Below are 12,007 nucleotides of genomic sequence, written 5' to 3'. Positions count from 1 at the left end.
GGATGGGGGTGAGGGAGGTGGTGTGGGGGCAGGTGTAGCACTTCCTGTGCTTGCAGGTAAAAGTGCCGGGTGTGGTGGGTGTGGAGCGAACAAGGGAGTCACGGAGAGAGCAGTCCATCCGGAAAGCAGACAAGGGTGGGGAGGGAAAAATGTCTTTGGTGGTGGTATTGGATTGCAGATGGCGGAAGTGTCAGAGGATGATGTGTTGGATCCGGAGGTTGGTGGGGTGTAGGTGGGTGGTCTCAAGCCAACCAACTCCACAGCTACCTAGATAACACCTCCTCCCACCCACCTGCCTGCAAAAATGCCATCCCCTATTCCCAATTCCTTTGCATCTGCCGCATCTGCTCCCAGGATGAGGCATTCCATTCCTGCACCTCTCAGATGTCCTTGCTTTTCAAGGATGGCAATTTACGCCCAGCAGTTATCAAGAACGCCCTCGACCGTGTCTCCCACATTTCCTGCAACTCATCCCTCACACCCCATTTCCGCAATAACAACCGAAAAGGAAACCTCTCATCTTCATGTACCACCCCAGCAACCTCCGGATCCAACGCATCGTCCTCGGACACTTCCACCATCAGCAATCCGAGCCCACCACCAAAGACATTTTTTCCTCCCCACCTTTGTCTGCTTTCCGGAGGGACCACTCTCTCCGTGATTCCCTTGTCCGCTCCACACTCCCCTCAAGCCTCACCACACCTGGCACTTTTCCCTGCAACCACAGGAATTCCTACACCTGACCCCACACCTCCTCCCTCATTTCCATCCCAGGCCCCAAGAAGACTTTCCACATCTAGCAGATGTGCAGGTGAACATCTGCTTATGTGGTATGTTGCATCCCTGCACCCGTCGGTGGCCTCCTCTGCATCGCGGAAACCAAGCACAGTCTTAGGGACCACTTTGCAGAACACCTACGCTCAGTTCGCAATAAACAACTGCACCTCCCAGTCGCGAACCATTTCAACTCCCCCCTCCCATTCCTCAGACGACATGTCCATCCTGGGCCTCCTGCAGTGCCACAACGATGCCAATCGAAGGTTGCAGGAACAGCAACTCATATTCAGCTTGAGAACCCTGCAGCCCAATGGTATCAATGTGGATTTCACAATCTTCAAAAACTCCCCTACCCCACCGCATCCCAAAACCAGCACAGCTCATCCCCACCTCCCTAACCTGTTCCTCATCTCACCTATCCCCGCCTCCCACCTCAAGCCGCACCCGCATTTCCTGCCCCCTTGATCTTTCCACCCTCCCTGGACTGACCTATCTCCTCTCTTCCTCCCCACCTACACTCACCTTTACTGGCTCCATCCCCATCTCTTTGACCTGTCAATCTCCTCTCCACCTATCTTCTCCTCTATCCATCTTTGATCCACTCCCCCTCTCTCCCTATTTATTTCAGAACCCCGTTCCCCTCCCCCATTTCTGATGAAGGGTCTCGGCCTGAAACATCAGCTTTCCTGCCCCTAAGATGCTGCTTGGCCTGCTGTTAATCCAGCTCAAGACCTTGTTATCTCGGATTCTTCAGCATCTGCAGTCCCTATTGTCTCAGTTCATATTCAACAGTCTTCCCTCAACTAACACCATTCAAGTAGTACTAATTCATCTCAATTTCCATTTTTTGGGGATTCCCAAATGTAAATTGTTTGTTTTTGGTCATTTACCCATATAAACCTGATTGCATTTTAATTGGTTAAACTGAACTACTGACAGTGTAGCAGGTTGAAATGACTCAATGACATGATTTGGTGCGATACGAATAAGAATTTCTTCTCGTACGGCCACAATTTTGCGGTAAGAAGAATGGAATTAATGCATACAATGAAAAGGTTCAGAGTCAAGGGTAAAAAAAGAGCTTGTGACAATTATAGATATTAATACAGGCTTCCAAATTGAGAGATGAAAATGAGTAAAGATTTGCCATCAGATTAGAAGTATGAGGAGCAGTATTATTCCTCGAGATTTTAATTATTTTCTTACTAAGTGTGACAAAAACAGAAGAAATGTTGAAAAGGGAACCAAATTCCCCAAATCTGCACTCCTTCAAGCATGCCTATCAGGGAGAGATGAGTGTCAACAAAGTTGAGTGTTGATCAAATGTCAAGTAATATGAGCAGAGTCATAGAGTCATATAGCACAGAGTCAGGCCCATCAGCCCAACTCATTCATGCCAACCAGGTTTCCTAAACTGAACTCGTCCCATTTGCCTGCATTTGGCCCACATCCCTTTAAACCTTTCTTATCCATGCATCTGCCTAAATTTCTTTTAAATGTTGAAACTGTACTGGCTTATACCATTTCCTCTGGCAGTTTGTTCCATACATGGACCACTCTAAGGTCCCTTTTAAATCTCCCCTACTCATCTTAAACCTATGTTCTTTAGATTTGATTTGATTTATTTATTGCCATGTCTATTTGTTACAAACACAGTGAGAAGTGTTACTAAGTGTCGCCACTCTCCAACATCAGAAAATAATCCAAAACACAGAATATACAGCCTGAAATATAAAATTCATCTTATATTCTTATCTCAATAAAGTTACGTGGTCTTTAGAACAATTACTGCTTCCAGCTCAGCCACAGGCCTGGATGTGAGCTCGTCCACCCCAATACCCTAAGTCCCTACTACTAAACTGACAACACTGCTGCAACCAGGCTTCACTGACCGCCACTGGAAAAAGAGTCGCCACTTGCTGGCGCCATCTCACCTCGACCAATGCCATCACCACCATAAGATGACGCTGTGCCAACCCTGCCAATGCAACAGCCACTGGTGCTGCAGAGTCCAGCTTTGGGACCAAATTTGCCACCGATGCCACCTCCACTATCAGGGTCCCAGTCCCAGCCACAGCCGAATCTAGATTGCAGGATTAAGCCTGGGACTTGCTCCTTGCTTGCCAGGAGACTTTGGGCTGGGGTGGAGTCACCTCTGGCTTGTCCTGGCATCACTGCTGCTCCTGGATGCCTCATCCTACAACACTTACTCTGCCTCACTGCTTTCCAGGCCCCCACCGTCATCTTCGTCCACCATCCCACGTAGGGCCCATTCTCACCGACACCACTGCAACTGAGACAAAAAGGTAAGAGAAAAGACTTCAAAGAAAAAGAAAAAGAAGCAAAAAGAAAAAAAAAATGAGAAAATAAAAGAAAAGTATACTGTAGTGGATGAGCCCCAGGCTCAGTAGCCCAAATGTTATTATTCCACCACCATTATCTTGTTATTTTGAATGATAATTTTGGACTCTCTTTCCCTGGAGAAAAACCTTTGCTATTCACCTTATCTCTGCCCTTTATGATTTTATAAACTTCTATAAACATTACCCTCAGCCTTCTATGCTTCAGGGATAAAAGTTCCAGCTTCTCTCTGTAACTCAAGCTTTCCACTCTCAGTAATATCCGAGCAATTTTTTTTTGCACTCTTTCCAGTTTAATAATATCCTTACAAGAGCAGGCTGATGAAAATTGTATGCAATATTCCAAATGAGGCCTTATCAATGTCTTGGACAGCTGTAATATGACACCCCAGCTCGTGTACTCATTGCTCTGACCGACACCAAATGCCTTCATCACAATGTTGTCTACCTATGACACCACTTTCACAGAATTACGTACCTGCACCCTGAGGTCTCTCTGACAAATTTCCCCACGGACCTACCATTAACTGGGTAAATTCAGCCCTGGATTGTCTTATCAAAATGCAACACTTTGCATTTATTTAAATTAAAATCCATCTGTCATTCCTCATCCACTGGCCCAGTTGGTCAAGATCTGTTATACTCTTAGATAACCTCCTTCACTGTCCACTACACCACCAATTTTGGTGTTATCTACAAACTTACTAACCATGCCCCCTATATACTCATTGTTTATATAAATTATGAACAACCGTGGACCCAATACTAATCCTTACAGTATATGGCTGGTCACAGGCCTCCAGGTCAAAAAAACAACCTTCTATCACCACCCTCTGTCTCCTAGCGTCAAGCCAATTTTGTATCCAATTGGCTAGCTTCCTTAGATTCCTTGTGATCTCGCCTTACTAACCAATCTACCATATGGAGCCTTGTTCAAGGCTTTGCTAACGCTGAGGTAGACAGCCATTACTGCCCTGCCTTCATATCTCTTCTTGGTCACCTCTTCAAAAAACTCAATCAAATTTGTGAGACATGATTTCCCATGCACAAGTTTTACTGACTATCTCTAATCAGCCCTTGCCTTTCAAAGTTCATGTAGATCCTCCCTTTCAGGATACCCTCCAATAACTTATCCACCACTGATGTTAAGCTCAGCAGTTTGTAGTTTCCTTGCAGCCTTTCTTAAATAATAGCACAACATTAGCCACTCTCCACAGTTTGGGCACCTAACCCATGGCTGTTGATGAAATAAATATCTCTACTAGGAACCCCGCAATCTCTTTAGTTTTCTACAATGTCCTGTGTTACATTTGATCCCATTGACTCATCTACCTTTTTGCATTTTAAGACCTCCAGCACCTCCTTTTTAATAATATGGATTCTTTTCAAGATACCACTGTTTCGTTCTCCGATTCCCTAGCTTCCATGTTTTTCTTCAATATTCTCCCTAGTTTCTCTTTTACCCTTCATATACTTGTAGAATCTCTTTGGATTCTCCTCTACAACATCTGCCAAAGCTAGCTCATGTCCCTTTTCATCCTCCTTATTTCCCTCTTCATCGTACTCCTACGTGCTCTATACTCAAGGGATTCACTTGATCCCAGCTGTTTATATCCTCTTTTTTCTTTCAGGGTCTCAATATCTCCAATCATCCAGTGTTCCCTGCTTCTGCCCACCTGGCCCTTCACATTAACAAGAACACGTTGTCCCTGAACTTTTGTTATCTTCCTTTTGAAAGCATCTCACTGGCCAGATGTCCCTTTACACGAGCAGCCTCTTCCAATAAATTTTTGAAAAGGTTTTTGATTAGTTCCATCAAAATTGGCCTTGCCCCATTTTGGAACTTTAATTTGTGAAACCAGACATATCATTTTCCATATCCATTTTATACTAATAGATTGGTCACAAAGAGCTACTTGTTTAAATTCACTATATACACGAAAATCTCTCCCACTAACACCTCATTGTTCATGAAGTAACAACAATATGATAAGATTTAAGATCTGTAGTTTTTAAAAAAAAACTGTCAGGAAAGAACTAGATGACTACAGGGGATTAGGATAGATTTTAAAAGATGCGAATGAGTTGGGTGAGACGGAAGGATTAAAAAAAAGCAGTAAATGCAAGTACAAAAGTCAGCACATAAAATAAGCATCCTTATAGAGAGAGAAAAACAATTTGAGCTAGATCTATGACTTTTCTTCAGAGGCATTTGGCAACAGGATTGATAGTACTAAAATAAAGAGACTGAAAAAGTATATTGCATGAAAAAAAACTGCTAGTATTGGTTAAACCCCACGGGATAAGCAAGTTAACTTTCTATTAGACGTTAACTGTAACATACATTAGTTAACTATGGGTACAGACTTTTATCACAGCACACTGACATTCAATGTTCAAATAAATTAATATATTCCAAAAGTACAATATTCAATTTATAAACAACCATGTATTCATTGAACTGAATAATAATCTTTAATTTTATGGTGAGCAGTTCTGTGATCAGATAGTTATTTGCAGATAGTAATTTGTAATTTATTTCCCAAACTTTTTGAATGATTAAGAATCCTAAAATAATTCAATCTACATACTTGTCGAGATTTTTGACTGCTGGTCTGCCAATCCAAAATAGTGTCATAAGCTTTTAACGAATCAGACAAGAGGCCAGAAAGCAACAAACTTCATCTGGATCTCTTGACTTCAATCCTTCCCTCCAGCTACAGGGATGATGGAGGTGCGGGGGAGGAGAAGACAATAATGCTTCTTCATAAAAGAAAATCATTTTGTCATACAGTAAATATCTCTACATCTTGCCGAGAGACTTTTTTTTGACAGAAAAGAGTACTAGATTCCAAGAAGCTATAGTTTGTTTCTGATTTCCAATAATCTAAAATGTAAAGTTTTTTTTATTCATTTACTGGATATGGGCATTGATGATCAATTATTACCCATCCCTAATTGTCCAGCAGGCTGTTAAAAATCAAACACATTGCTGTGGATCTAGAGTCACATACAGGTCAGACCAGGTAAGGATAGCAGTTTTCTTCCTTAAAGAGCACTACAGAATTAGATGTCAATTTCCATCAATTGGCAAACAGATTCATGGTCATTATTAGGATCTTAATTTAAGATTTTTGTTAAATTCAAATTCTACCATCAGCTGTGGCAAAATTTGAACCCGGAGTCCTCAAAACAATTCTCTGGTCACTAGATTAAAAGTCCAGCAATACTACCACTACGCCAGTCAGCTTCCCTTATTCAAGATTTGAACCCATAAACAAAAGTACTACTTGTTTAGTCCACTATGGACATGAAAATCTTAGGGCCTCACCATTCATTGTTGCTTTATTTGATGCTTCATTGTAAATGGTGACAGACTGTATCAATATTTTCTCCCTTTTCTTTCCACAAAAAACCTGAAGAAAATATTGCTCTATATTTTTCCCTTCCCATCACTGGAATGATACTGAATCAAATGCAAGTCACCAGTTTACTGTTAAAAAGGAGGCAATTGAAATAGTCACACAAAATAGTGTAACACATGTCAATGCAGTAGTTTAAGAAATTTTGCTGACTAAACATTCCTAAAGTACTGCACTAAATTGCATATTACACCAAAGAATTACACTGTATTTTGTAACACTGAAACTGACCATTAAGATCTATTCCATTTGAATGCTTTGCTGAGCCTCCATCTACCTCAATGTACTCCAATCAATTGACTTTTCCACCTATTTCTCTCATTTTCATGCTTATCTAGCTTCCCACTACATTCATCCATCCAGTCCAATAATTATTGTATATTGTTGCAAGTTCTAATTTTCCCCACATTACAAGTAAATAAATCTCTTCAGAGTTTGGAAATTTTTTTTCAAGGGCTCAGTCATCTATATTTTCCCTAGATTAGGATTCCTCCCTAATTGGAAACATCTCTTCTACATTAATACAGTAACAGAAGTCTTTCAATTTAAGTTCGATAGAAAACCTTATGCTCATATGGAGCATAAACAATGTATTGACCAGTCAGGGCAAATGGTCAATTCTGCATTGTAAATGTCATGGGATAATGAAAATGCCCCTTCACTTCAAAAAAATCTCAGTCTTCCCAATCCCAGAAATTACATAAAGCAATACAAATTTGTTTTGTCTTCTTGGTGGATGTACACTTTCAGTTCTGGTGTCATTCTTATAAATCCATTCTGCACTTCCTCAAAGCATCTACATTCCATTTAAAATACTTGTACAAAGCCCAGGCTGTACTTTAAATATGGTTGAAATCTAGATGTACACCGCGTTATTCTCTACTTTTAAATCCTATTTCACAAGAAAACAAATGTAACTTTCATTGTACTACTTATTCCTTTGTTCACCAGTGTTGATGCTTCTAATAAGTTATGGACGTGCTCTCCTAGATCTCATCAAATTAGACTAACTGCCAAGAAATATGTATTGGCATCTTTGTATCTCCCACCAAAATCATTATCATGGTTATCGATTTAAAATTTATTTGCAACTTCAGAATGTGCTGGATTTTTTTTAGCATCTATGTTTTTGTAACATCTTCCTTAACATTAATTTCTAACAACTGTAAATTTTGATATTCTACTTCTAAAGCTAGGTAGGAGGCTCTGAGACAGCTGCAAATTACCATATTCAAAAGTATAGAATTTTAAATTAACTGCACTTGGAAGAAAAGATTCAATTACAAATCAGACACTTTAAAAAAAATTATTCATTCATGGAATGCGAGTGCTGCTGACAAGGCTAGCAGTTATTGCCAATCTCCAGTTGCCCTTGAGAAGGTAGCGGTGAGCTGCCTTCTTGAGCTGCTGCAGTCCATGAGCTGCAGGTAGACCCAAAATCAAATCAGGGAAGTTATTCTACGATTTTAACCCAATGATACTAAAGGAACAATGATCTATTTCCAAGGATGGATGGTGAGTGGCTTGGAGGGGAACTTGCAGGTGATGGTATTCCCACGTATCTGCTTATGTAAGTTATTCTCAAATATTCACAAATTAATCACAGAACACATGGTTATCTCAGAATACGAAAACTGGCTTGCTTCCCTGTGAGCAACAATTGTAATGTCACACCATAAAGGTATGTGCACTGTTTCAGTGCCAACACTACTGACCTTGAGTCAGAAGGTCACAGGTTCAAGGCCCATTACAGAACTTGTGCATAATCTCAGCTGACAATGCTGTTCAGTACTGAAGGAGTGCTGGACTGTTAGAGTCTGCCATTTGCCTTCTTAGGTAGACATAGAAGATCCAATGGCACCATTCAAAGAATTTGTTGGGATTTCGCCTGGAGACCTTGCCAGTAACTCTTCCTCATCTAACAACTTTGGAATAGGTTAACTGGGGAGCAAAAGCCAAAGAACAAGTTCTCTGGATGCAGATGACATCGATCTGTAGACCTAAATTCCAAGTTTCACAGATTTTTGAATTCCATTGTTTAGCCTAACCATTTTACATATATAAGGGTTCCTGCCTAGTTTTGAAATCATTCCTGGGCACTAAGAGGTCACTTCGTGATTTTCAGCTGACATTCAAAAGCTGTCTAGCTCAGAAATACTGCTACCTCATGGCTTGATAGCACAGATTCCAGCTTTTCAAATCTTGACAACACTGGGTGAAGGAGAGAATGCTTTTTCTTTTGTTTTTACATGTAATATTAGGTGACCGTCAAAATTTAATACCTAAATATTGCTGATGCTAAATACCTCTTACTGTTATAGAGTCATACAGCATTGGAACAGACTCTTTGGTCCAACCATATGCCAACCATATTCCCAAACTAATCTAGTCCCTCCTGCCTGCTCCTAACCAATGTCCGTCCTTGTTGAAAGATATTTCACCAAATCTTTCCCATCCATTTTAAGCTACAAGTCCAGCAATGTTTGCTCCTACACCCACAAATGTAATTTTGAACTGTTTCAAGGATCTTTGAATCCTTCATTTTGCTTCACTATACAGTGCTGTGGCACCTCTCTACGGCTATAGTGAGCAACAAATTTTCCTCAGTTTAGGCATATTCTTTGGCCTGACCAGTAATTCTACACTTGTCCTCAATTTTAGTTCATCTCAGCAGTCTCAGGTCAAAGTAGATTATAAACAATCTTGACATCCTACATGACATCAGATGTCCATTCCTAGTCATCACAATGAGGGGAGGTGATGGCCTAGTGGTATTTTCAATGGACTGTTAGTGCAGAGACTGGTCTTGAGACCCGGGCTCGAATCCTGCCATGGCAGATGCTGGAATTTGAATTCAATAAGTATCTGGAATTATCAGTCTAATGATGACCATGAATCCATTGTTGATTGTTGGAAAAACCAACTAGTTCACTAGCGTATTTTAGGGAAGGAAACGGTCATCCTTACCTGGTCTGGCCTACATGAGACTCCAAAGCCACAACAATGTGGTTGACTCTTAACTGCCCTCTGGGCAATTAGGACGGGCAATAAATATAGCCTAGCCAGCGATGCCCTCATCCCATGAATGAATAATGATCTCCTTCAATATGTGTAACTACCTGCTTCTGTTTTTCTCTCAGCCCATATGCTACCAAAAGGAAACAAACCAATTAGAACAAGGTTGTACATTTAAATCTCAACATGGCAATATGCAAAATGATTCACTATCCATCATGAATTATATGGCTCACATTAAGATCTTCTGAATTTGCCCCATTATCTTTCTACAGAAAGTGAGGCAGGCAATATCACAGGCTCGGGACACAAAATTGAAAGTGGTGAAATCTGAAATTTAAAAATGCTCAACAGGTTTGGTAGCATGCCTTCAGAGAGAAGCGTGTAAAGTTTTCATGAAATAAGTTTAAACACTTCATGATTTTAAAAACCTCTATCAAATCTCCTTTTATCCTTTCTTGCTATAAATAGAAATTTGGTTTATTCAATCTACCCAACAGGTACAGTCCCTCATCACTGTAACTGTTGTTGTAACTCAATTTTTAGTCTCTGCTGTAATCTGTCACTGGACCAGGATTTCCTACCAGTCAATAATAGATTAACGTTCACTTTGCAGACATGTTCCAAAACAATACCAAACAGAGCCAACAATAAGGTAAAGTTTAAGATTAAGATAACATTGATCAGTTTACTATCCATAATGCATTTCACTATCTACCCAGATGCTGACGTCTGAGAATCCAGTGCAATTTATCTCAGAGATCATGATTCCTGGCATACATATCTGAAGAATTAGCACAAGTCATAGAAGAACCAGCACGGAAACAGACCCCTCTCAGTCCAACCTGTCCATGCCGACCACGTATCCTAAATTAATCTAATCGCATTTACCAGCATTTGGCCCATATCCCTCTAAAACCTTGTTATTCATATATACATCTGGGTGCCTTTTAAGTGTTGTATTGTACCAGCCTCCACCTCTTCCCCTGATAATTCATTCTATACACACACCAGCGCCTGCGTGAAAAAGTTGCCACTTAGGTCCCTTTTAAATCTTGCCCCTCTCACCTTAAACCTATGCCCTCTAGTTTTGGATTCACCCATCATGGGGAAAAGACTTCATCTATTCACCCCATCCATGCCCCTCATGTTTTTATATACTCCAATGCTCCAAGGAAAATAGCCTCAAGCCTCTACCTATAACTCAAAAGCTCCAACCCTGGCAACATCCTTATAAATCTTTTCTGAATCTTTTCAAGTTTCACGTCTTTCCTACAGCAGAGAGACCAGAGTTGAACGCAGCATAAAGTTGGGTTCGAAACTGACTCAGAAGTATATTAAAAACGTAGTTTCTATTCCACATACCAAACTTTTCACTAAAGACGAAATTAATCAGTTTCCTTCCTAAAGATTCGAGACATTCAAGTTCCCCGCTTGAACGAGACGTTTCCAAATTGTGAGCCCAATCCTCTGATTTTATGTCGGTAACATTTTGAATTATTTAACGTCGGATCTCCATTTCCCATGTTTTCCTTTTGTTTAAAGCAAAACTTTTTTTTCCCCTCTTGCAAACGTGCAGGGAAGTTGTTATCGTTCAGTAAGTTTTCAGTAAACACACCGCGTACGGAAGCAACTCATTTATTTCACCTGTTTCAGCTCTGAGCACTGCACTTGTTGGTTCACATTTCAGTCGAGCCAAATAGTTAAGCTGCAGCCATTCCAAGACCAGCAGCAGCAGCCCCTAGACAATAAACATCGCAACCTCGTCCATCACATCACTGATGGCATAACAACCTCTCGACGTGTTCAATAGACCGACATACCTCCCACCCTCCACAAACTGTCCAACTCACCGAAATCCAGGAACTGCTTAATGGACAGAGGAGAAGGGGAGAACCGAGAGTAATATTCGACCTGCTTCGGAATGGGGTTTTTCATCAAAAAGCCGAAGAGCCGCATGATGCTCCCTGGGTCGTCAGGCGTATTGCTTATTAAAGAGTGGGTGGTGATTTAGTTTTTACCAAGCAGTGCTTTGGAAGTGGGTCATTAGCAGTTTGTAGGAGAGAATGAGTGCTGATGAAGACAACCAGGCCCCCTCCGCCTACAGCAGCAGAGTAGTTTATGTGTAAACCGGCCCTTCTCCGTCTCTGTCTGTCTCTCTTCCTGATCGTCTCCTTTCGTCACACTCTCCTCTCTCTCTCTCGCGTCCGCATTGCCCACCCTCCCCCAAAGCCCCGCCCACGCACTGATGCTCCGCGAGCCACGCACGTTAACGTTTGAAACAGCCTAACGGTGACAGTTGACGGGAACCCCCGATGTGAAGAGGACAGTCGCAGCAATATCATCTATGCTGGACATCCCACCCACCCTCCCAGTCACTCGAATGTATACACGTTTTTTTTCCGTTGATGGTGAGAGCTCTATTTACGAAGG

General features: G+C 41.3%; 1 protein-coding gene across 2 annotated transcripts in view; it reads right to left on the bottom strand.

Moving 5' to 3' along the window:
• Positions 1 to 11,790, bottom strand: part of LOC125456961 (pyruvate dehydrogenase (acetyl-transferring) kinase isozyme 3, mitochondrial) — a 53,616-nt gene extending 41,826 nt beyond the window's left edge. For both annotated transcript variants that reach the window (XM_048540615.2, XM_059650334.1), the window contains exon 1: positions 11,428 to 11,790. In XM_048540615.2, coding sequence (XP_048396572.1) covers positions 11,428 to 11,533 — 106 coding nt within the window. In that variant the 5' untranslated portion in view covers positions 11,534 to 11,790. The remainder of the gene's footprint in view (positions 1 to 11,427) is intronic.
• Positions 11,791 to 12,007: the final 217 nt, after the last annotated feature.

The sequence above is a fragment of the Stegostoma tigrinum genome, chromosome 12, assembly GCF_030684315.1.
Source record: "Stegostoma tigrinum isolate sSteTig4 chromosome 12, sSteTig4.hap1, whole genome shotgun sequence".
Taxonomy (NCBI): domain Eukaryota; kingdom Metazoa; phylum Chordata; class Chondrichthyes; order Orectolobiformes; family Stegostomatidae; genus Stegostoma; species Stegostoma tigrinum.
Note: the sequence above shows the minus strand (reverse complement) of the source record. Positions and strands in the feature narration are given on the sequence as shown.